This window comes from Dipodomys merriami, unplaced genomic scaffold (genome assembly GCF_024711535.1).
Source record: "Dipodomys merriami isolate MVZ:Mamm:240054 unplaced genomic scaffold, mDipMer1.0.p SCAF_11, whole genome shotgun sequence".
NCBI lineage: Eukaryota > Metazoa > Chordata > Mammalia > Rodentia > Heteromyidae > Dipodomys > Dipodomys merriami.
The window spans coordinates 2,459,830-2,487,067 of NW_027202382.1; the positions used below are offsets into that span (position 1 = coordinate 2,459,830).

General features: G+C 37.8%; 1 protein-coding gene across 2 annotated transcripts in view; it reads left to right on the forward strand.

The window, feature by feature from the left end:
* Positions 1-27,238, forward strand: part of Adamtsl1 (ADAMTS like 1) — a 393,459-nt gene that overhangs the window by 13,895 nt on the left and 352,326 nt on the right. For both annotated transcript variants that reach the window (XM_070007848.1, XM_070007857.1), the window contains exon 2: positions 19,140-19,267. In XM_070007848.1, the coding sequence (XP_069863949.1) occupies positions 19,140-19,267 (128 nt within the window). The remainder of the gene's footprint in view (positions 1-19,139; positions 19,268-27,238) is intronic.

Consider the following 27,238-nt stretch of genomic DNA (forward strand, 5'->3'; position numbering starts at 1 on the left):
AAATACATTTGCCCTAATTCCTGTAACTTCCACATTGTCTAATCTGGGTGCCACATGTCAATTCCTCTTGCAGCTGAGTCTCCAGTAAAGATGCAGGAATCTCAATGTAAGTCATCTGCTCTGATTAAACACTCACTGGTACTCTTCAGAAAAACAAGCCATTTCTAGCAGGAAATGGTGGATTTAGAGATTGCAGATAAAACTGGATACTTTAGCAGTGCTGGGGATTGAACCCAAAGCCTTACACATGCTAAGCAAGTGTCTACTATTGAAATTGACACCCCCAGCACTACATAAGAAATGTCTGCTGCAAAATACAACTCTCCTGTTTCATTAAGGAATCTTGAGCTTGATACCACAAGAATTCTCTGTGCATTCAATCACCCAGGAGTCTGATACTTAATCAGGCACTAGAATCATTTTGTTCATATATTTTTTTCTTCTAATTATAAACAAATAGTCTCCATTGTGCATATGGTTCTTCATGCAGCTTTAGTGAAAAATTGATTATCTGTTGGCCTCACCTCATAGCATAGAATTGCTTTGGAATAGCATCAAACAAGTATTTATGTTTTAAATCATATGGTCCATCTTTCATAATAATTTTGGACATCTCCCACTTTTACTTTCCTCTTTCCTTCCTCAAAATTGACTACAGCAGCATAAAAATCTCATCAGATTTAGAAAAAGGAAAAATATCTTCCTATGTGCCAAGTACCGTGCTATCTCTTTACATATGTTAATGTATAAATAAACCACGTCTATTTTATAGATAAGAAAACCTAGGACCAAAGAGTAACAGGTGGTATGAATTGCTCCCCCTTTTGACTACGTGTATTCATTTCTTATAGCAAACAAATCGTATTAAAACATGCAGTACAGATTATTTTCCATGTTTTTTGAACTATGCTTTTGGCCTCTTTTGGCAGAAACCTCCCCAACGTGCTGAGTGATTTCCACAGTTTCAGAGAACCAAGTTCACGAGAGTTCACAGCTTGTACCGTATTTCATCGATCCTAAGATACACAGGGATTTTTCCCCATGACTTTAGAAACTTGGATGAACTTTTAATTGATAGCAGGTCATAGTTTAGTGGGTGGTTTCTATTTTAAAAAGTCATACCAGTGCATAAACTAATAATGTCAATTCAATCTCTGGCATCTAAGATTTGATGGAATAGTGTTTCAGGGTTTGTCTAGTATGTAACTTCTGGGATTACCGTTAGACTTACAATTCTAATTCAGGAATTGTGGACCGCCTTTGATCCCATTCACCATCCTCTAATGTAGATGGTCCTGCCAGTCTCCCCTGAACCAAGGCACTTGAGAGGATGCATGCTGAACTGAACTGTTCTTCTCTATCCTACCAACAGCCAAGTCCCCTGACTAGGACCTCCCATCTTCATCTATGTGAGCCAAAGTTTCTTTATGTGGAAGTTAATAGAGTGTTTTCATTTCTGACATTTTCTCAGTATCAGAATCAGATGTTTATCAAAGCTATGAAAATCCAGACTCCTCTCACCTGACTTCATACATCCTGAGCTTTGGTGTTCTATTAGCTTTCCAAATGATAGTGATGTTCATGCTTGTTAGCCAAGCATGCTACCACTTGAGCCACTCCTTTTTGCTTTTAGTTTGCTTTTCAGATGTTTCACTAGCTGTGGCCACATTGGCCTCAAATAGAGATGATTCTCCTATCTCTACCTCCCAAGTATCGGAGACTACAGATGTGTACCACTATGCGAACACCTGATGTGTTTCAACTTTTAAGGTGTTTTTTAAGCTACCAACCCCCTGAGTTTAAGAACTCTTTTTTTCTAAAACAAAGATAATGTGCCAATTATAATAACTCATCGAGTTTATGTTAAGGTACTGGTTTGTAAATGATAAATATCTGTATGCATGCAGAGATGATGATTTTCCTGCTATATGACAGGGTAACACAATAGCTCTTTACAATTAATAGGTTGTATGGTGTCTACGACTTAATCTATCCACTTGAATGCTTACTCTTTTATCCAAAAATAAGGACTATAGACATATTAAAACATTTTGTGTAAGACAGAAATTAGAACCTTTCTGAGCCTAATTTGGAAGGACAAAATAAAACAGATACTCCGAGGATAACCAGTCTTCTGAATATGGCAACCATCCAATTTATTTTTTGTTTTCCTTTTTGGGGGATGGCCATTGTGTCAGATTAAGTATTGGGTCTAGCTTTTCATGATTCTGCTTGGACAACTAAGCTTGCTTCCTGTCTGGATGACTTAGTCTTTTTACCCAACTACAACCCACTTACTTAACTAAGCTGTTGGAGAACTGGTTATGATAGATTTCTCATTTACCCTTTTAATAGCAAGTCTCCACTCTCCTTCTCCTCCTAAAATAGCCATAGATCTTTAGTGCCTTGTAGGGACAGTGTAAAGATGAAATGAATGGTGCCCTGCTCAACAGTGCTTAGTGACTCTAGCTGCTAGTGTACTTGAGAACTGGAATTCAATGCCTGTCCCACATCCTGTCCCACAATTACAACCTTTATCCATTGCTCTATCACTGAGTCAGGGCACATGGAGAGCCACAGTGCTGCAGAGGAACTGACCTGCTAGATCTGGAAGCCAGCTAGGAAACTAAGTGTATCATTCAATTACAATGGAAAGTGGGGTCCAGACTAGCACCCTAGTAGAAAGGATAGAAAAGAGAGAATAGCAAGGAGCAACATTACAGAAGTGGAATGAATATTAACTTGTGCATGGTTGTGTGTATGCTTACCCCATCCCCTGTGTATTTCTCTGCCTCCTTCTGTCTCTGTCTGTCTGTCTGTCTGTCTGTCTGTCTCTGTCTCTGTCTCTGTGTGTGTGTGTGTTTGTGTGTGTGTGTGTGTGTGTGTGTGTGTGTGTGTTGTGTGTGTGTGTAGATGTAGGGGAAAGGAAGGAAGGAAGGAGGTATGAGGGAGGGGGAAATTGTATAGCAAAATTTATATGTTTATAACTCTATTAGAGATTAAGGAGTCTCAAATATTGTTTGGTTTTGAAAGGTTGACTTTATAATAAGGTATCCCTGCAATGGAAATAATATCTGGGAGATTGGAAGTGCAAGTGAAAGAAAGTGAGTAAGGTCACTAGGGTGGAAATAGAAGAGCTGGAGCCCGGGAAAGAGCCTGGGGGATGCCAGCATTTCTCAGTCAAGATGAGTAAGAAAAGGCAGGAGAGCATCTGGCCAGTTCTCACTGCCAGAGACGCTAGGGGGGCATATTCCACAGTGAGAGGTGAGAAGGTCATAGGATGTGGTAGATGACTGGACCTGATGATGGCAGAGGTGCCACGTCAGTCAGGAGTGGGCAGAAGCCAGATTACACAGCACTGAGGAGTTTGGGGTGGTGAGGAAGTGGGTGGTAAGGATGTGGATTAGCCTTTCCAGAAGCTCCAGAGTGGAAGGAAGGCAGCCAGGAGCCAGCAGAATGCTTACCACTGACAATGTGGAAAGAAAAGCAGAGAGGGAACTGTGAGATAAAAGTCAGCTTGGTTTTAATAAAATGAGGAGAAAGCTCTTTCTTCTTAATAGCTCGAAGAATGCTGATAGCAGCCATGTGTGAAATTGGTTTCAGAGGCCCAGCCCCAGTGACAGCAAGGCTGTGAGGCCGATGGGGTAGTAAACCATGATTTAACACCTTCACTATCCCTGCTTATTACAAACTGGGCTTTAAAAAAGATGCCTGGGGTGCACCTCTGCAATCTTGAGATTTTCTGTGGCCAGCATCCATTTTAATATTTTCCTGAGACACTTCAGTGACCATAGTATGACTTCAGACATCAATCTATTAATGTTGCATACTGCTAGCCTGGTTAGTGCAATACACATACATATTATTCCTCTATTAAAGAAGATTGAATGATACTAGAAGAAAATGAACTCTTCTTGCTAAAAACCAGAAGGTGACAGACTCAAAATGCTTACATGTTGGAAACACAAATTCAGTTTTACAAATTCTCAATGGATGTACTTCAACTCTTCAAACACAGAGTCAGAGTGGGCTCATAAGAATCATAAATATATTATGTTTCATATACTAACACACATTTAATAAATGGTTTGACCCATGATTCCTGGACATTGTCATTTAACTTACAAATGATAGAACATTATATTACTCCCCATATATACAACACTGAATGAAAATTTTCAGTTACAATACACAGAATTTAGCCAGCTCAAAAAACAGAACTATTTCTGTTAACTTGACTAGAAAGACAGGGCGAGACAATTATTATGTTTGTCTCTAATTACCAATAGGACTTCCCATCTCAATCTGAGTAGATATGTACTGTTTATATAGAATGATGACAAATTATCCTTTAGAGAGCCAAAGTAAGTCTTGCCATGATTTAAAATTAGGAAATTATAGTACAACCTACTCTGCAGAAGATGGAAGAAAAAAAAAGTTGTAATCTGTAAGATCTGTGAAAGAAATTCTCTTTTAACCAGTAAATGCATGGCCAGATTTCTATAATTATAATTATTACTATAACTCTACATCTGTAACTAAACCAAATATATCTGGCTCTAAGTTGCTGTTCATAAAGGACGTGTGTTGGCGATGTTAGAATACACACACACACACACACACACACACACACACACACACACACACCACACCACACACATTGAATGAGTATTAAGTTAATACAGAAATAGAAAACCATCAGATAAAGCTGGCTTTTATCTAATATTTGGATGACTTTTGCTTATAAGTATTTTTGAAATAATTAAGAATACACATATTAGAAGTACAGAATATAGTATAATTTAGTTGCTCTTCTCTTCCTCCCCCTCTTCCTCCTTGCTTTCCTCTTCCCCTCCTCTCTCTTCTCTCACCCACCCCCCTCTTTCTTCCCTTTCTTCTCCCCCCTCTCTCCTCCCTCCTCCTCCTCCAGGCCTCATTCTTATTCAGCTTACTTTTATTTTTCAGAAGTCATTGTGGGACCTGCATTGTTGTTTTGGATGCAGATAATTGTGTAGGTAAAGAAAAGGGATTCCAAATGGAGAGTCTGTTTTTCAAGAATTAAAAAAAATTGACAGTACTGTGGTTTAAAACCCTAAAGGTTTTACCAATATATGTGTTGTACATAATATTTTGAAAATGAATAAATATTTGTAAACAGTCATTCAAACAGTGGGACAAAACTCAGCTTTGTATGATGGTTTTCTGTGCCAACTTAATTTCTCTTCCAGGGTAAGAGAACAATGTCTTCCGAGGATATTTCTACTCTAATGGCAATCTCAACAATTACACCAAGCAAACACTTGGTTATTAGGAAACTGATTTACAAATGTATTCAAGGAAAGCAGCCTAAATTAGAATCCTAGGCATTTTATTGTAATTTTATTGTAAAGGTGATATACAGAGGGTTTACAGTCACCTAAGTCAGGTATTGAATACATTTCTTTTTGAGCAATGTCATCTCCTCCCTCATTTTCTCCTAGATTTTTTTCCTCTCCCAACCTCCTGCTCCCTCAAGTTGTATAGTTCATTTCCAAAAGCTAGTCACTTTTATGGTAGAAGTATCTTTAAAATGATGTGGCTCAAGTTTCTCACAGTGGATATGAGTAAACTGAGGCACATCAGTGATAAGGTCAAGGCAACAGAATAAATCCTGATGCCCAGCCTGTGACCTGCTGAAAAGTTTTGCCAATAACATTATCCATGCACATCCTGGGAAATGTTTTAGAACAGTGCCCACAAAAACTACCAATGAAATACTTGAAAACCTGTGGAACATTGAACTTGGTGCAAAGTCTTATGTTAAATACTGAAGAATAAAGCTGAGGATCACCAGCTCCTGTGTGCCAGAATTTTCACTTCCTGCTAGCTTCTCTTGATTTATTTTAACATCAGACTCTACTATTTGCATTTCTAGAATTATTCCTACATGGAATCTCTTACCAATAGTCCAGATCTCTTTAAAATTCATGTCAAAATTTACTTTTACTTTATTTTTCCTCATTCCGTTCAACTTTAAATTTTTTATGGTGTGTGTGTGTGTGTGTGTGTGTGTGTGTGTGTGTGTGTGTGTGTGTGTGTGTGTACTATGGCTGGTACTCTACCACTTGAGCCATACCTGCACTTCTGGCTTTTTGCTTGTTAATTGGAGATAATAGTCTCACAGACTTTTCTGCCTGGGCTGACTTGTAATCTTCTTTTTCATTATTGGTAGCAGCCTGTGGCTTTGATGAAGTCAAGGCTCCCTCCCCACCTACTCCATTCCCATTCTGCCTGTGTCACTCATTTCTGGAGAACACAGCTGCCTGAAGGCTGCTCAGGGACTGATTATTGTTTACTCCACCAAAAGGGTGCTTTGGCACTCAGCATTCAGGACTTGGATTAGGCTAGACTAAGGCAAGATGTGGCAGGTTAATTATCTTTTGGCTTTAGACATTTTGGATGAATTTAGAGTTGGCATAAAAAGACATGTGAATAAGCAGAAATACAATCATCTTTTTCCCCCACATGGGTCAGATTTATTTTTGTCCTCTTCCATTCCCTTGTTTATCTGCAGCTTCTGTGTGTATTTCCCACTCTAGAGAACCTTAAGTGTATATATACATAAGAGTGAATGCTAACAGCCACAATGAATTAGGAGCTCAGCTACGTGTCTTAGCCTGCCTCATGTTCATTATGGCATTTGATGAATATTCACTAGAACAGATTACATAGCCATGGCTTAGGAGGCATTGAGCCTACAAGTGCATGTTGACCTTTGTCATGGTCCTTAGGAAGGGCACAATCTATTTCTAGGAGTAGCTGTTTCAGTAAGTCAATAGACTGCATGGCTAACAAGTGCTAACCCAACCACGGTATCAAGTCTTAGCCATGTGCTCAAAATCCACGGGAAACACAGTAGTTGATTCTACATGGGGATGAGGAAGGTTTTTCTGGAAGATGACATGACAGCTGCATCTTAAATCATGAGTGCTCAAGTCAAAGAAAATCAAAGTATGAGAAGATGAGAAGGAAGGAATCTAGGTAGTAGCCAGCTCACCTACAAACTATCAGGGGTCCTGATGGAGAAATAAGACCCAGTTATAAGCCAGCCAGAGTATCCATGGTCCGGAGCAGCAGGAATGAATTTAGGACATTGATTTAGGGTCAGGTTAAAATGAATCTTGTGTGCCACTCTAATAATTTGGGCTTTGTCTTGTACCCAATGGTTCTTAACCTTTTTTATTTTTTATATTTTTGGAAAACCTGATGAAAGTTCTGCATCCTATTTCCAAAAGTATAATAATAACGCACATATGACCAAATGGTTGCACAGAGTTTCTGGGAATCCACAGCCCACCTGGAATCCATTACCAGATCCCACCTGCCATGTAGATAATGGTTGTACAGAAAGTCTCTCAGCAAGAGGGAACAGTTCAGCTGTATATTCCAGCAAGATGACTGTAACTGTGTGGAAGACAGGATCATGGCAAGAGAGGCTGTATGTCAATATCAGATAGGATATCTGTTGCAAAAAATAAAAAATACTGAGCACAAAGTAGGAAATAAATGAAGGCTATAAAAATGGTGTTGGAAGGGCAGAAATGGACATGGAAGATATTTCAGAAATGGAACTGATGACTTGGTGTCCAATTAAATGTAGACTATATTGAGCAGTGAGACCTGTTATTGTAAAGATCTTTATCTTCTTCCACTGAATTATAAATCCTCAAAAGAGTTTTACAGGCTGAGAGAAGTAAGCAAAAGTGAAAACAAGCATGCAGGGTTAGAACTTCACATTCATGCAAAAAATCAATTTGTAAATTACAAGCTGCATAGTCGTACCCTGTAATCCTAACTACTTAGGAGGCTCAGATCTGAGGATGATGGTTAGAAGCCAAACCAACCAGGAAAGTCTATGAAACTCTTCTCTCCAATTAGCCACCAAAAAAGCCCGAAATGGAGATGTGGCTCAAATGGTACTATTCTGGCCTTGAGCAAAAAAAAGATGAGGGACAGCACCCAGGTCCTGAGTTCAAGCCCCAGAACTGCCACACACATACAAAAAAAACAAAACAAAATAAAACAAAAACTGAACTCATGTGAGTTACAGATGATGAGTATTTAGGACTCTGTGGACAAATCTTTAAAGCATTTCCTTGTTAGTTAAATATTTATTAGACGCTCTTAGATTTTCTTCAAATTTGCATAATTATTTCAATTCTAACTGTAGGTAATTTCAGAAATAGAAAACGTAACCTCTGTTCTCAAAGAGTTTGAAGTCTAAGAAGATACTTATGCAGAATTCTAACTCTAAAGAATGAACAAGTCTTGTTGCAATGTATTCTGCAGTAATTTATTAATGTTCTAAGATTCTTGATATGATTTCAGGCTAAGCAGAATTATTACAATACTGAGAGTTAATCACTATGCAATTTTCTGAGGATCTAATGGGAGCAAAAGTAGAAATAAGAATGTAGAAAAGAAGAAAACATAATATGTAGCCAAGAAGAATATTTTAGATTTTGATTCCAAGCATTCATCTTATAATACCTGGATAGTACTTGAGAAAGCATCAGAGAATGTATATCAGAATAAAAACTAAGTTATATCCGGAATCCCATGAAACTTAATTCAGAACCATTTCACCAATCCTTTCTCTTGATTCAACCAAAGAAGAAAATGTTCTGGAAAAGTTCTGTTAAAACCTAGTGCTAACTTGTTTGACAATGATGTGAAATTAACTCATCATTTCTTCCAGCATCTTTATTATCACACACACACACACACACACACACACACACACACACACACACACACACATATGTATATATATATACATATATAACTGGAACTTTTTCTCCACAAAACCTGAAGCCATATTAATTTCTAAACGTTCCAGTTTCCTTAACAAATCACAAAATGAGACTTTGTCTTCATCAGGAATTTTTTTTCCCCTCTATGATTCCAACATATGCTTTCCAGAGCCTCAGATGTTTCCTTAATTCTACAGATGTTTTGTAAATTCATCTCAGCAAAATTTGCCAATGCTGCAGAAAATATCTGTGGTTGATTGGACTCAAAGTTTGGACAGAGCTCCAGTTAGATTAGATGGAAATGGAAACTGAAACTTCTCACTGGCTCACCAGGAACTAAGGAATTCACAAAAAGCGCAGGGGAAGGAATTTTGTTGGAGGGGGAGTTTCAAACATGCCTGTTTTGGGGAGTGGAGGGGTGTGGAGGCCCCAGGAGGTGACTCTTCACTGTTTTTCTTGGTGTTGGGCCTGCATACTATTTTCCACTGGAGACTTCTTTTCCTTTTTAAGTATGGGGAAAGAACCACAGCAGCAGCCCCAACCAAGGAGAGCAGCTTCATTTGTCTATCTCCCCCTACTCTCCTGTAAAATGGGGAGCCATTCACACCTGAAGTAGAACAAGGCAAAGGCGTCAAAATATCCCTGCAGTTCAGGGGCCGGGAGGTGATGACTGTCATCACAAATATGGAAACACTGAGTTGTCAAAATGACTGCCATTCCCACAGGATGTGGTTTTGTTGTGTTGTTTCCTTTGTGAAAGAAATGAAATTACTGACTGCAGCCTTTCTCCTGACTGAGCAGGGCCTGCATTCAGTAGGGAGGTTGTTATTGTTATTATAAAGCAAATTATTGTAGTGGAAAAAGAAAACAAGACTGACAGGCCATGTCTAGTAAAAAAAAAATTCTTCATGTCCTCTCCAGTCATACATGCATATATATCCAGACTTTTTTCACATCCTACATACGTATATGAGTGTATGAGGATAAATGTATATTTATATGTGGATTCATTCAAACTATCAGAAAAGATGAATGATAGTGCTTATATCAATATTCTATCAGAACTGGACATGGTAGTGCATGTCTGTAGTTGGTAGCTCTTCATAAGGCAGAAGTGAGAAGATGTCAGCACAGGTAAAATGATCAAGACTCAAAAACAAAAGCAAAAGGGCTGAGAGTATAGCTCAAATAGTATAATGCTTGCCAAGTATAAGGGCTTTGGCCCAATTCTCAGTACCAGGATAGAGACAGACAGACAGACAGATTGATGGACTGAAGGACAGATGGATGGACTGACTAATAGATGAATGGATGGAGGGATGGATGGATGGATGATAGAAACTTAGATGATACAAAAATAGATGATAGATGTAAATAAACGATAGATATTTAGATAGTACATACATAGATAAATGAAAGATAGTGGTAAATACATGTTAGATAGATTCTATCCATTTTATTACAGTATTTCTACTTACTAATCTCATGTTTTTAAAGAAACAGAAACTACTAGACAGAATATTTAAATCAATGCCTTTTTTGACATTAACCTACTCAAAATATCTAATGGACCCTCCATACTATTTTCCAAAGTGGTTGAACAAGTTTACACTCCTACCAACAGTGCAGTAGGGTTCCCTTCTGTCCACATCCCCTCCAGCATCTGCTGTTATTAGAGTTCTTGATTATAGCCATTCTAACTGGGGTGAGGTGGTATCTCAATGTTGTTTTGATTTGCATTTCTTATATGCTTAGGGAGGTTGAGCGTTTATTTCTTCATGTGTCTATTGGCCATCCTTCTTTCTTCTTCAGAGAAGTTTCTCTTTAAGTCTTTAGCCCACTTATTTATTGGGCCATTGTTTCTTTGAGGATTTGTTGTTGGGGGATTTAATTTTTTGAGTTCCAGGTATATTTTAGATATGAGACCCTTGTCCGTTGTATGGCTGGTGAAGATATTCTCCCAATCCGTGGGCTTTCCATTGATCTTGCTAGCTATGTCCTTTGCCATGCAGAAACTCTGCAATTTCATGCAATCTCATTTATCTAACCTTTTTTTTTTTTTGATTTGTTGTGTTTCTGGGTCTTTATTAAGAAAATTTCGGCCTGTGCCAAGGAGACCTAAGGTTTCTCCTATTCCTGTAATGTTTTCAGGGTGTCTGCTTTGACTCTGAGGACTTTGATCCATTTAGAGTTGATTCTGAAGGTTCCTCAAAAGACTCCTCATAGAGCTCCCCTATGACCCAGCAATCCCACTTTGGGGCATTTACCCAAATGATCACAAACAAGACCACACTAAAGCTCCCAGCACATCTATGTTTATTGCAGCATTATTTACCATCACTAAGATATGGAACCGGCCCAGATGCTCCTCAGTAGATGAATGGGTCAAGAAAATGTGATATATGTACACAATGGAATTCTATGCCTCCATGAGAAAGAATGACATTGCCCCATTTGTTAGGAAATGGAAAGACTTGGAAAAAATTATAGTAAGTGAAGTAAGCCAGGCCCAAAGAAACATAGGTCCCATGGTTTCCCTTAATTGCAGTAACTAGTATATGTCTGAAACAAGCAGAAACGGTCAGATAAGTTGACGTTAGGCAAAATGAACCTCAAGATAAGGACTAAAATGGTTTTTCTTTCTTGCTATTGTTTCTAACATATTTATAAGATGATTTCTTTGTTGCTTTGTATGTCCTTCCCCCATGGTATAACCCCTGTTTTCACTGTATTTGATGTTGTTATAATTTGTGGAGGGGAAGGGAAAAAACAAAATTGTTTAAATAGGGATACAGGTGGACCCATTGCAACAATGAGATGTATAAGATGTTATGTCAAAAAACAAACTTTACAACTTTGGTGGAGGGGCAGGCGGGGAAACGGGGAGATGGGAAGGGATGGGCAGGGGAAACAAAGGAGGAGGCAACAATGCTTGATAAGAAATGTACTCATTACCTTGCTCATGTAATTGTAACCCCTCTGTACGGTATTTTCACAATTAAAAAAAAAAGAAAAAAATCTAATGGCCAGTTGGAAATTTCTTGAATACAAATCTTTGTTCATATCAGCAATTGTTGGTTTTTCTTCAGCTGGCTGTGAAATTGTGTTCTGGTGGAGCTCTCCAAAATGCCCAGAGGTTTCTCAGCTAGATGAGCTGTAATCCAGCCTTGTCCTTGGATAGAATACAAAAAAAATCAACTTACCATAGCTCTGAAATAAAAATCTTATTGAAATATCTGACATGGAACAGAGTCAGGTTTTTCTTTCCTAAACAGTAATGAGGCTATCTTAAGTCTATCTCCAAGGTATTACTCCCAGTTATTGTCCCATACTAAGGGACAAAATAATTTTTATAGGAAAGCAACAGCTTTAGTTTTTGTCACTTTATGATGAGTTTATACTCTGATAAACACTGAAAGTGAAAGGAAGGTCAAACAAATATAGATGCAAAAAAAATAGAAGGTTTTATATGACTATAAAATCTGGCAACTCCTTTGTATCACTACTTAAGATAATAAAAGTATTTAAAAACTAACCTAGCTCTGCAATAACTGGTATATATCTGAGACAAGCAGAAAAGGTCAGATAAGATGATGTTAAGCGAAATGAACCCAATATAAGGACAAAAGTGGTTTTTTTTTTCTTTCTTGCTATTGTTTCAAACATATTTATAAGGTACCACGTGATTTTTTTGTTGCTTTGTTTGTCCCTCCCCCATGGTATAATCCCTGTTTTCACTGTATTTGATGCTGATATAATTTGTGGAGGGGAAGGGAAAAAACAAATTGTTTAAATAGGGATACAGGTTGACCCATTGCAACAATGAGATGTACAAGATGCTATGTTGAAAAACGAACTTTACAATTTAGGCAAGGAGGGCGGGGAATATAATTGTGGAGATGGGAGGGAAGGGATGGTAGGGGAAAAACAAAGGAGAAGGCAACAATGCTTGATAAGAAATGTACTCATTACCTTGCTCATGTGATTGTAACCCCTCTGTACAGTATTTTCACAATAAAAAACTTACTTAAAAAAAAACTCCATTAAGAAACAACTGATAATCAAAGGTTCTATCCTGATTAAAGCTCAAGTTGAACATAATACGAAAACTATTTGACCTAGAAAACATGTCCTCAATTTAACTGGATTTCTTCAGACTGATATCTATGCCATTGCTTACAGCACTCTTATGAAATATAAAAACTAATAGCACACAATATAATGATCAGTTGAATGTTTTACACATTTTCTCAATGTATTGTAGCTATTATAGTAGAGATTTTTAATAAAAAATAGTCTTGTTAAAAAAAATAACCTAGCTCCACCAGGTATGGGTATTAATTGTGTGTCTTGGCAGTGGGTATAGGCAAGGGGGAAGGTGTATTTGTGTCATGTGATGGGGGATAAATAAGCAATGTTAATATGACAGAATGACACTAGTTACTCTATATATGTTCCTTCTGTGAACCTTCACAATCTCTCTAATAAGGGAAATGTCAGTGTTCCTTTTTTTTTCAGATGAAGAAATTCTGGCTCAAAGAGATCTGGCAGCAAGCCTGAGTCAAGTTTACTTATATCTGACTAGTAAAGTGTTTCTGACTCCCCGGCCTGTGCTCTTTTTCCCTTGTACCATAATGCAAGTTGTTCAACTTCACTGAACCTCAGTTTTCTTATTGTTCAGATAGGGGGGGAAAAATCCCACCTGACCTGGCTCATCATGCGGATTAAGTACAATAATTTGTAAAAAGCCTGGTATACTTCCTGACACATAGGTACTTAATAAAACCCAGCTTTCTCCCTCACCACTACCCTTCCAGGCTTAGGTGCAATTATATTCCTTGACCGAAATATGAACAGAGTAGGCCTAACCCATGGAAAGAAAAAGGAAGACAGGTACCCTTGGCCTGAATAGCGTTTACACCCTGTTACAAAATTGACTTCTCTCCTCAGTAGCAAGGGACCGGCTTCACGCAGTGGCCTCTGAAAGACCATGCGCTGTGTCACTGGCAGTTCATCATATCCCCCAGCAGTGCAGCTATGATAAGAACCAGATGATCTGAATTTCCTAAGCAAAGCCAGCAAGCAAATATCATCTGGGAAGGCGCATGCCTCAGTACCCATGCCTCCTGCTCCTTCAGAAAGTACATCAAAAAGCTAATGGACTTTTACAAGAGCCCAGTTACTGTTTAATGTCTATAAGCTCTCAGGAGCAGGGAATCACAACCCTTACCACGTACAGTTGGCAGCAGAGCCAGTATTCCAAGTTGTTAAAAGAAGTCAAGGAGGGCTAAAAATGGAATCTACAGATTCCTTTCCAAAGCTTCATACATACATGGACAGGCTGTTTCTGTGCATAGAACTCTTTACTTTGCCTGGGTACACCACAGGAGAAAATGGTTCTCTCATCATTTGAGTTGCCCGTCTTTTTAATTTAGAGGTGTGTGACATCCATTATGTACATGCACAGTTCCAGATGGCCTAAGCTAAACTGTCTGGAAGGAGAGGAAAACCAGAGATTGCAGATACCTCCTTGCTGATCTTACCATTGTAAGCACCACACTGCTTCATCCTGTAAACCCATTTTTTTTTTTTTGCTTTTGAGGATCTGTTGGTATCTAAAAACCTCCTTGCTTATACTATAACTTCAGCTGTTATACTACTTCAATTTTGCAAACACCTATCAGCCATTTCCTCAGCACCTCCTTTTATTTTCATTTAGTTCTGGATAGCTTGACCTCTTATTATAACATTTGGAAAAAGTGTTTTCCAAGCACTCTGCATGTGTGCCTCTGAGCACAGATAATGCTAAGAGATATTTACTGCTCATTTATACTTTATCCTTCAATACCATAAGGTTTTTGATAAGCTGTCCAGGTTCCAGTGAAAGACATTTGGGGATTAAACGGTTACATAAGAGGTTATTCAAAAGGACAGTGTATACTGGGCAGTCAAATGTGAGGGGAAATATTGCTTCATATGATTGCACAAAGCATTTACCTATTGTAGCTGTCAGTCTTGTAGCCAGTCATCTGATACTTTGATGCAATTGTCTCTGAATCAGCCATAGAACTATCAGACAAATGTTTTTGATAAATTAGTAATGGCGAGAGGATGACAGCAATCTGGGGTTGATGGATTTAGGGAAATTCTTCTAATAATCCTAAGAGGTACCTAATGAGCAGCTTCCACAAATGATTCCATTCATGCAGTGGTTGCTGGTGTTTGGAGCCTCTTGACTGACCTACAACACCAGATTGAGTGTTAGAGTTGACTGCTAAATTTTCCCGATGATAAGGTAGTTAAGAGTCTTCATCAAATATCACATTTAGAGCTCAATAGATGTGACACCAAACATACAGAAATGACTAGGTTTATTTTTTTTCTAAATTGAATAGCTCAAGACATATTCAGTCCTCATTGAGGACCTAGAGTCATCTCTTTTCTCAATGTTTGCTGGATTTCTAAAGGGCTGGTTTGAAATATGTGCTAATTGTCCATTAACTATAAAGTAAAATAAGTACAGTTGTAAGAAGAAAGGGATTCATGGTAGCCTTCTTCCTTATGTTCAATATCAGATATACTTTTGGCTGTTTATGATAACTTTCCTACAGGTGAAACATTAGCTTACATGAAGATTTTAATAGTTGTTGTTTAGTTCTCTATCATCAATATGAATAAAAAGCACCATTTCCCCCTGAAATTGCACCAAAACTGTGAGCTGGGAGGTCAAGGATAATTTCTTGATCACTAAGGTCCATGATCTTGTTTTTGAAACACTGAAAGTTGAAATATTGTATGTATGTGATAGAAATGATACAGAAGAAACAAATTGCCTAGATGTATAGAAAGGGTAGCTATTTGCTTTTAGAAGCAATGAATATGAGTTTTAGACAGTCTATTCCTTATTTTTCTTGAAAGTCTTAGTTTTCCATTACAGATGCATTTCAAAATTTACACTTAAGAAAAATTCTGCTATAAAGTCAAAAGGACCCCACATTGAAAAGTAAGAGAGAAATAAACAAGAGTGCTTCCAGAGTCAGACACTAAAGTTGTTTATATGGAAGATGGTCTTAAAGGCTGCAATAAGCAAATATTCTAGACTTTAAATTATATGAAAGGCATTGCTCAATTGTTATTTCTGGTTGTAGATGTAAAACTTGGGCCTAGTTAACAAGAAGGAAAATCACTTTATCTAGCATTAAACATGGATTTGGTGCATTAGGTTTATTTCACTTACTTTAAAAAAAACAGAATTTGTTCCTCTTTGACAAATAGGCCTATGCCTCATTTGTAAGTTTCTTTCTTTATTTTTTTTATTGTGAAAATACTGTACAGAGGGGTTACAATTACATGAGCAAGATAATGAGTACATTTCTTATCAAGCATTGTAGCCTCCTCCTTTGTTTCCCCTTCCCATCCCATCCTGCCCACACCCCCCCAACCTTCCCCCCCACCAAAGTTGTAAAGTTCGTTTTTGACATAATGACTTGTACATCTCATTGTTGCAATGGGTCCACCTGTATGTGATCACTTTCAGAGGAATATGAACACTTACTATATTAATTTGTGCTAGACTCATAATGATGAAACAAAATGTTTAGTTAGTCAAAGTTACCTTAGAGGCTATAGTGTCTCTTTTGAGAGGGCACATGAAAAATATCCAGCAGCATTAGCACAGAATGTGAAACTATTTCCTTTTGTAGAAAAACAAATTCACTGTCATATATTATTTTCTTAATATCTTACCCAGAAAGCAGTTAGAGAGAAACTCTACCAAGGATTTGAGGCTCTTATCTCACATAGAAAAGCTATTCTCCTGTGAATGTTGCATGTGGGATTTCTTGCAGATAAAACAATAGAGTCAAAGTTTATTATGCATTACACTCACTTTAATGACTACACAAGCCTTCTCTTTGTGATAACTGTTTTCATCCTGGTCACAATGAATTTGGATAAAATAAGGACAGTTATATCATACTAATGTAAGTGTGTCACACAAGCAAGAACTTTGTCCAGAAAATACTACATCTCTCTCAGTAGTGTCATCTTCCAATCACACAGAGAAAACAGGGCTGTCAGGAGAGGTGCAGGTGTCTGCAAGCTGGATGGACCTCTCTTCCAGAGAGGAGGAGGAGGAGGAGGAGGAGGAGGAGGAGGAGGAGGAGGAGGAGGAGGAGGAGGAGGAGGAGGAGGAGGAGGAGGAGGAGGAGGAGGAGGAGGAGGAGGAGGAGGAGGAGGAGGAGGAGGAGGAGGAGGAGGAGGAGGAGGAGGAGGAGGAGTCCTTCAATGGCAAAGTCTTTTCTCTTTCACTAACTATTCTCTTACATCATCTTTTCAATAAGTACCTCATCTTGCAGTGAGTAGAGATTGATTTTATTCACCCTCAAAACCACATTTGGTATTCAGTAAGTATCTAGGAAAGACAGAGTTTGGGGTTAGCAATGTGGTTCACCCATGCTCTGCCAAATTTTATAGGAAAATGACACTGCTGACAGGTCACCCCCCAGGAAAATGCAATCTGACACTACTGGCACTACTGTGTACTGTGTTGTAGTCAGGAATTTCTGGGAGATGATACCTAATCATGCCTGACTCTACTACATTCAACACAAAAGAAAAACCTAAGTGTATTGCCAGAATACTTACTAGTAGTGTTATTAATACAAGATAAATAAGGTTAACATTAAGTAATAATTCTTTTTTTTTCTGTCGGTCATGGGGCTTGAACTCTGGGCCTGGGTGATGTCCCTCAGCAATTCAGCTCAAGGCAAGCACTCTACCACTTGAGCCATAGCACCACTTCCTGTTTTCTGCAGTTTATTGGAGATTAGAGTCTTATGGACTTTCCTGCCCCAGGCTGGACTTCAATCCTCAGATCTCAGCCTCCCAAGTAGCTAAGATTACAGGTGTGAGCTCTGACAACCGGCTTTAAATAATTCTTATATACTGTCTATGTGCTCCCTTGAAAAAATGTATTTATTTTGTAGTAGTAAAATATAGGTAACACAAAATTTACTATTTTAACCATTATTTTCTGTGCTAGTGCTGGGGCTTGAACTCAAGACCAGAGTACTGCCCTGTAACTCTTTTTGCTCAAGGCTAAGCACTCTAGCAATTGAGTTATAGCTCCACTTCCAGCTTTTTGATGGTTAATTAAAGATAAGATCATAGACATTCCTGCTTGGACCAGCTTTGAACCATGATCCTCTGATCTCAGCCCTCTGAGAAGCTAGGATTATAGGAACGAGCATCTGCACCCAGTCATTTTAACTATTTTTAAGGGTACAGTTGAATGGCACTAAGGGCATTGATCCCATCTCCACCATTCATCACCAGAACGTTTCATCTTCACAAACAAAAACTCTGTACTCATTACACACTAACTCCTCATGCTTTCCCCTCCGGCCCCTGACAACCCTCACACAAGCACAGTTCTACAGTATATGTGCTTTTGTGTGTAGCATACTTGGTTTAGGTTTAACCATGCCATGGCATGGGTCAGAATTTCTTTTTAAGGCTGAGTAATGTGTTAATGAATGTACATGCTACATTTTTGTGAATATGTTATTCTACCCATGAGCATTTGGACTTTTCAAGCATGGGTTGTGTTTTTCCTATGTTAATTCTTACTGTAATCTTTACAATGACTCAATGGGATCATTAGCTTTACTCTCTACCCCACTTTATGGTAAGAAGGTTAACATAAAGGAGTTACATGAAAGTCCAAGTTTCTACAATGAAAAGGCTCTGGAGCCATTATCTACCCCTTGCTCACCTACGGCTGGGTAGATCCATAGTGCCTGTTTATATCATTGTGCTATCTATCCCTCCTTTCAAATAATTTAGAAATTAAATCTATATATCTCTTAGAAATCCACTTAGACAACTCCCAGAGACCAGGTTTCTAATGGAATTTGTGCAGATCTTAGAAAGTTCCAAAGATTATTCTATTAAACAACTGTTCCCTTTAGCAGTTCATTTATACAAGATCCCAATACTACAAAAAAAATTTAGTGCTTAATCTAGCACTAGTCTGAGATCAAGTTCATCTAGATAATCCTCCTGTAAAAGGAGATATATTTATGTATATATGTGTGTGTGTATATATGTAGGGATATGATAATAACAACATGCTACATTTTCCCATTAGTACTGTTTCTCCTCTCCTTCAGCCATTGTTCAGATTCCTCCAATTGACTTGTATTATTAAATTAAAAAGAATCTGATGCATATTTTCATTTCTAGCAAGGCCAGCGTGGACAGACATACAAGCCATCCATGATTTAGGCCATATGGGTCAGGGCTCAATGAGGACATGATGCTGACTGTCTGCTTGTTTTCTTGTAGAGCTCCAGGACTGCACGCTCAGAGGAGGACCCGGATGGCCTCTGGGATGCCTGGGGCCCATGGAGCGAGTGTTCCCGCACCTGTGGTGGAGGTGCCTCCTACTCCCTGCGACGATGCCTCAGTAGCAAGTAAGTCTGGCCCCCACTGGGGCTTCCTGAAATCCAGAGGTAGCCCATGTGAGGAGTACTTCCATGGTTGGGATGATGGTGAACATTTTGTTGTTCACAAATCTAGATGAAAGGAATGGGAAGGAAGAAAGAAAGTACGAAGTATCAAATCTGAAGGAGTTTGTCTTGTGTTCTCTTGCTAGACATTAATATCCTGCTATGTAATAAATATAGAACTTATTTATTAAACAAATTTAATTGATTTTACATTAGATCTGGAAGGAGCAGCTTTTAAAAAAATTGTTGTAAAGGTGATGTACAGAGGGGTTATAGTTACGTAAGTCAGGAAATGAGTACATTTCTTTTGAACGGTGTCACCTTGTTTTCTCCCAGTTTTCCCTCCGGACTCCTCCCACAAATTGTATAGTTTATTTTCCACATAGTGTCTAGTGAGTATCACTTCTGCATTAATTTCAATTTAGTGTTTTGTTTTGTTGAGTACTGAGGCTTGAACTCTGAGCTTTGTACTCTTGCTTGGCTTTTTCATTTATTCTGCCACTTGAGCCGCACTTCCAATTATTTGAAATAGTTCTAGAATTTCTAGCTCCATAATGAATTGTACCTTTTTCACCACCTGGATGATTTTGATGACAATAATATCATGATTGGTATTAACAGTATACTGAATGCTTGTTGGATTACCAAGTATTTCACAAATGGATGATATGTTAATAGCCAGATGTTTCTTATGTACCTGCAGTTCAAAACTGAAGGACTTTTCATATAATAAAGTTGAGAAGAAGAGAAACTTCAGTGGAAACTTTAGCGTTAATAGCGAGAAGGGTAAAGATAGAGTTGGAGGTGGCAAATGGCTTCAAGGCTGAAAGGAAAGAGCCCTGAGACCTTATTATAAGAAGGTTTTACTAAGAGTACTCATAATTCACAACTGATTATTGAGTTATGCAGTATATGATTAAATTTATGTCCAAACTATAAAATTAGAAGCACCATGTTAGTATTTTTTATAAAAAGTTTTATTTGACAGTGAAAAATGTTAAAGGGGGCAAGAAGGAGATTTGATCAAAATCATTGATAATTACAAAACATAAAAACAAAAACATTCACAAATGCTGATTCTCTTAAACTTTTAAAATACATTTTTATTGTAAAGATACTGTACAGAGGGTTACAGTTACATGAACAAGGTAATGAGTCAATTTCCTATCAAGCATTGTTACCCCTTCCTTTGTTTTTCCCCTACCATCCCTTTCCTCCCCACCTCTCCAACTCCTTCCTCCCCACCCCAAAATTGTAAAGTTCATTTTCAATATAGTATCTTATACAACTTCTTGCTGTTGTTTTTAATGTACTTATAATATACTATGTGATTTTTTTGTTTCTTTTGTATGTTCTTCCCCCATGATATAATCCATGTTTTCACAGTATTTGATTCTAGTGCCCTGCATCTTGTATATACATTTTTTTTTTTTTTGTAATTTGGGGAAAGGAAGGGAAATAACAAAATGCTAAAATAAGGATACAGGATGACCCATTGTAACAATAAGATCTCTTAAACTTTTTATAAACAAACACAGGAAGTAGTGAGAGGCAGGCTCAGGTGTCAGCTTGCTTTTAATAAGAGTGAGATTTTTTTAAAAAATCAAGGCCTGAGTTTCATTCATGAGCGTTTCCCTGTACAGGGGTATCATCGTGTCTAAGAGATAGTAAGAACCTAATAATTGACTCATCACAGAATCTTTTGAGATTTAGCGATCATTTTGGTTCCATACAAGCCTTGTTGGAAATGCTGTTGTATGAGAACCATGGCCACAGTCATAGCCTACAAGATACCAGGTTAACTTTGCTGATCTGCATTGAAGATAGGTCTATTGCATTGGCTCCACTAGCAAGTTTGTTTTTCTTGTTTTGGGTTAACTTTATATTATCCAGATCCTTGAGCTGATAAAGGGATAATAGACATTTTGATCTTCTGATTTACCTGTTTTCTTCATCTCAAACAATAATAACTTACTAAACCTGTAGTACATGATGGCACAAAATCATAGTATAACTGATAATAATCATATATCACTAAGTCAAAAATGCCCATGCTATCCCGTTTTCTCAAATTATCATCCTTGAATGTCCTACTGGATTGTACCAAATACATGTCTTACAAAAGTTTGTAAGAAGTATAAGGAAGTTTTCATATTTTCTGCTTGATTGTGGTGTTTTATACATATATATGTGTATGTATATTATGTGTATATATATATATATATATATATATATATGGTGAGAGACAGGTATATATATATATATGGTGAGAGACAGGTAAGCAATTTGAGGGATAAGTGTGAAACTTCTGTCATTTCCCAAGTAATTAAATGTTGATACCATAAAATTTAAGAAATATTAGTTTTGCTGCTTAGTAAGTTAAGGTATTGTTATTAGGATTTTAGTATGCTGCCATAGTAGGTAACAGTTGTCCATGGTTTACAATAGATTTCTAAAGATTATAATACATTGGTGAAATAAAATATAAATTCTTAAATAATAAACATGGGGATATATATCCCCCATTGACTTTTAAATATTGGGAAAATATATTCATAAAACTCATAAGAGCCTGGACAAAAATTTTAAAAAGGGAAAGAGAAATGGGCCACCCATTCTTTAAGAATCTGAAAAAGAAAAAAGCCACTCAGAAGATGGCATTTCCAAAATTATCAAGAATATAAATAAATATTAATATATACCTTTATTTCTTGGAAGCTGGTACTTAATACGGGCAATATATTATGCACATGGAAATATGTTGTAATTCGGAAAGAATTCTAGTCATTCTTTAGCAAATATCCATTTGTTACCATCTTTAAACCTTTAGCAATCTCAGTAGAAATGAAATATACATTTTTTAATCATGAAAGGAAGGTTTCTGTGTCTTGTCATATCTTTGACACCATTTTTACTAGGGTTCTAGTTAGGAGGTCACTTTAGGTGAACTGTCCTGATTCTGATCCTCATGAGACAAGCAAACTATAGGTTAGCTCAGTCATTCTGTTTGGGATTGTAGTGATGTTACTGTGAACCCCATCCTATAGCAGGACTTCATTTGCTTCTTGTACCCTATGGACTTAACATCTTCCAGCTGCAGATTTTAAAAGGAAAAAGAAAATCCTAAAACAGAGTTATCGCTGAACATATGATAGATTCTAGAAAATCTTCATGTTCAATGCAATCTAAAGATCTACAATGACTAAACACTCTTGTGGTAATACCACATATGTTGCTATAGATGATTGAATGTCCTAAGATGTTATAATTCTGATTTTAGAATAATAACTCTTACATATACACTTAGTTTTTAGATTTTCATTAGATAGTTGGAATGGTTTCTGCAGCACTTTAAGAACCATGTATATGTTGTGGTTTTCAAAATGAAGTATATATATATATATATATATATATGTATATATATGCATGCATGCATACATACATACATACATGCATGCATGCATGCAAATGTACACATGTATATTTGTGTGTATGGTACTGGACTGTGACAGAAAATGTAGGCCAGTTCAGAAATGTCTGAAAGCTGCTGCTACAAAGAATTCACTCTGGCAAGAGTGCTCTCTGGACAGTGGTCAGGCTGGCCACTCACTCTCCATGATCAAAATTCAGTTTTGCTTTGCCACAGATTATTTTCTTTGGAATCAGAGACTCTCAAATATTTGTATGTGTCATTGGCTTTCTATTCCTGCCACTCTATATCACTTCACAAGTTGTATAAATAGGATTTTAACTTCTGTATTTTTTCTGTGTATTGAAGGGGTGGAACAAGTTCCCTTTGTTACCTAAAGAGAACCAAACATTCATTTGGAGGAATTCTATTTCTCTCCCTATATAGTGTGGATATATCTGCTCAGGATCTTAGAAAGAAATACGATAATCTTCACCATTTCTTTGTTTTCCCAATAGTGCCTAAGAAGCTATTTGTTTTCCTGATTATTTTGTTTGATTATTAATAGCAACTGCTGGAGTTACCACATTTCAAAAAGCTAAGCTTTCAGCAGTCACTAGTAATAGACCTAGACTCAAACTTTAAAATTATATTTTTGTATAAAAATTTAAATATCATTAAAAATCTATTATTTTTAGTGCTAATGGATCATGCCTGTAATCCTACCTACTCAGGAGGCTGAGATCTGAGGATCACGATTCAAAGCCAGCCCAGGCAGAGAAGTCTCTGAGATTCTTATATCCAATTAATTACCAAAATCCAGAAGCAGAGCTGTGGCTCAAATAATCAAACACAAACCTTGAGCAAAAAAAGTGAAGCAAGAACAAGAAGCTCTAAATTCAGTCCCCAGTACTGTGCATGTGCATATGCACACACACACACACACACACACACACACACACACACACGTACATGTATACACACAAATATATAACTCTGAGCCTTAAGAAATATTAAGCAAGCTATAAAACAAAATACGTTAATAAAATGAATTCTAATATTATTTCATTAATACTTGTCTTTAATTAAATCTAATTACTTGAATATGGTCCTAGATGTGTCCCTGGGATGTATTTAAAATGTACATGATGAGGAGGTGGGGGAAAAACAAAGGAGGAGGTAACAATGCTTGATAGGAAATGTACTCATTACCTTACTCATGTAACTGTAACCGCTCTGTACAGTATTTTTATAATAAAAATACATACTAAAAATGTAGCTCTTTGAGAATTTGTTGTTGGGGAATTTAATTTTTTGAGTTCCAAGTACCTTTAGATATGAGACCCTTCCTTGTCCATTGCTAGTGAAGCTCTTCTCCAAATCTGTGGGCTTGCTTTCTTTCTTTCTGTTTTTTAAATTTTTATTGTAAAAATATTGTACAGAGGGGTGACAATTACATGGGCAAGGTAATGAGTACATTTCTTATCAAGCATTGTTGCCTCCTCCTTTGTTTCCCCTTCCCATCCCTTCCCATCTCCCACCCTGCCCTGCCCCCTTCTCGCCGCCCCCTCCCCCACCAAAGTTGTAAAGTTCATTTTTCGACATAAGGATTTGTACATCTCATTGTTGCAATGAATGGATCCACCTGTATCCCTATTTAAAAGGTTTGTTTTTGCCCTTCCCCTCCACAAATTATACCAACATCAAATACAGTGAAAGCAGAGGTTATACCATGTGGGAGGGTCATACAAAGCAACAAAGAAATCATCTTATAAATATGTTAGAAACAATCGCAAGAAAGAAAAAAGCATTTGAATACTTATCTTGGGACTCATTTCACCTAACATTGACTTATCTGACCTTTTCTGCTTGTCTCAGACATATACTAGTTACTGAAATTAAGGGAAGCCATGAAACCTATGTTTCTTTGGGCCTGGCTTACTTCACTTAATGTAATTTTTCCAGATCTTTCCATTTCCTAACAAATGGGGCAATGTCATTCTTTCTGATGGAGGCATAGAATTCCATTGTGTATATATACCACATTTTCTTCATCCATTCATCTACTGAGGGGCATCTGGGTTGGTTCCATATCTTAGCTATGGTAAATAATGCTGCAATAAACATAGTTGTGCTGGTAGCTTTAGTATGGTCTTATTTGTGATCATGTGGGTAAATGCCCAAAAGTGGGATTGCTGGATCATAGGGGAGCTCTATGTGGAGTCTTTTGAGGAACCTCCATACTACTTTCCAAAGTGGTTGAACAAGTTTACACTCCCACCATCAATGCAGTAGGCTTCCCTTCTTTCCACATCCTCTCCAGCATCTGTTGTTATTAGAGTTCTTGATTATAGCCATTCTAACTGGGGTGAGGTGGTATCTCAATGTTGTTTTGATTTGCATTTCTTATATGCTTAGGGAGGTTGAGCATTTCTTCATGTGTCTATTGGCCATCCTTCTTTCCTCTTCAGAGAAGTTTCTCTTTAAGTCTTTAGCCCACTTATTTATTGGGCAGTTGTTTCTTTGAAGATTTGTTGTTGGGGGATTTAATTTTTTGAGTTCCAGGTATATTTTAGATATGAGACCCTTGTCCGTTGTATTGCTGGTGAAGATCTTCTCCCAATCCATGGGCTTTCCATTGATCTTGCTAACTATATCCTTTGCCATGCAGAAGTTCTGCAATTTCATGCAATCCCATTTGTCCAACCTTTCTTTGTTGTGTCTCTGGGTCTCTATTAAGAAAATTTCGGCCTGTGCCAAGGAGACCTAGGATTTCTCCTATTCCATCCTGTAATGTTTTCAGGGTGTTTGCTTTGACTCCAAGGTCTTTGATCCATTTGGAGTTGATTCTGGTACAGGGTGACATATAAGTATCTAGCTTTAGTTTTCTACAAGTGATTAACCAATTTTACCAGCACCATTTACTGAAGAAGATGTCTTTCTTCCATTCTGTTTTTTTTTAGCTCTCTTATCAAAGATTAGGTGGCTATAGATCTGTGGGTTCATTTCTGGGTTTTCAATTCTATATTCCATTGGTCCTGAGGTCTCTTCTTGTGCCAGTACCAAGGTGTTTTGATTCTATCCTTCCATCAGAAAGAATGACATCACCCAATTTATTAGAAAATGGAAAAATTATATTAAGTGAAGTAAGCCAGGCCCAAAGAAACATATGTCCTATAGTTTCCCTTATTTGCAATAACTAGTATAGGTCTGGGACAAGCAGAAAAGGTCAAAAGCTATGTACATATGACCAGAAAAGATGATGTTAAACAAAATGAACCCCAAGATAAGGACACAAATGGTTTTTCTTCCTTGCTATTTTTTCTAACATATTTATAAGGATAACCCCTGTTTTCACTGTATTTGATGTTGTTATAATTTGGGGAGCGGAAGGGAAAAAAGAAATTGTTTAAACAGCGATACAGGTTGACCCATTGCAAAAATGAGGTGTACAAGACGCTATGTCAAAAAACGAACTTTACAGTTTAGGTGGCGGGGTGGGGAGGGAGGGGCGCTGTGGTTGAGGCGGTGGGAGGGAAGGGATGGTAGGGGAAAAACAAAGAAAAAGGCAACAATGCTGGATAAGAAATGTACTCATTACTTTGCTCATGTAACTGTAACCCCTCTGTACAGCATTTTCACAATAAAAAACTTATTAAAAATGTAACTCTTGTAATTTAGAAACAGATACATTCTGAAATCTTTCTCTGCATTAAGACATATGCAATTTTTTAGTAAAATTTCTCTGGTATTTATCTCAACAATCAATTGACTCTAATGCCCACTAAAATCTATTTTTAAAATTTAAATGTAGCCGGGCGCTGGTGGCTCACGCCTGTAATCCTAGCTACTCAGGAGGCTGAGATCTGAGGATCGCCGTTCAAAGCCAGCCCGGGCAGGAAAGACCGCGAGGCTCCTATCTCCAATAAGCCACCAGAAAACCGGAAGTGGCGCTGTAGTTCAAGTGGTAGAGCGCTCGCCTTGAGCTGAAGAGCTGAGGGACAGCGGCCAGGCCCAGAGTTCAAGCCCCACGACCGACCAAAAAAAAAAAAAAATTTAAATGTATTCAATGCCACAATAATTCTGCATAAAAATCGTTAAGCCTCACTGAAATATTAAATACATGGTTATTGTTTTGCAAGGTGGCTCTGATGATCTTGGATGGGCTTGATCACATATCTGGATATTGGCTGACCTAGATTGACTCATCCAGTCCAATTTTTGGCAACTCAGGCAGGTAGACTAGTCCAGTTCCCTCCTGGTGATAGCTGATAAGAGAGAAAGAAGTAAGAGTTTAAAAAAAGAGGAGAGGGGCTGGGAAGGTGGCTCAGTGGTAGAGTGCTTGTCTTGCATGCATAAGGCCCTGAGTTTGATTCCTCAGCACCACATAAGCAAAAAGAAAAAAGCCAGAAGTGGCACTGTGGCTCAAGTGGTAAAGCGCTAGCCTTGAGCTGAAGAGCTGAGGGACAGCGCCCAGGCCCAGAGTTCAGGCCCCACGACTGGACCCCCCCCCCAAAAAAATAAAT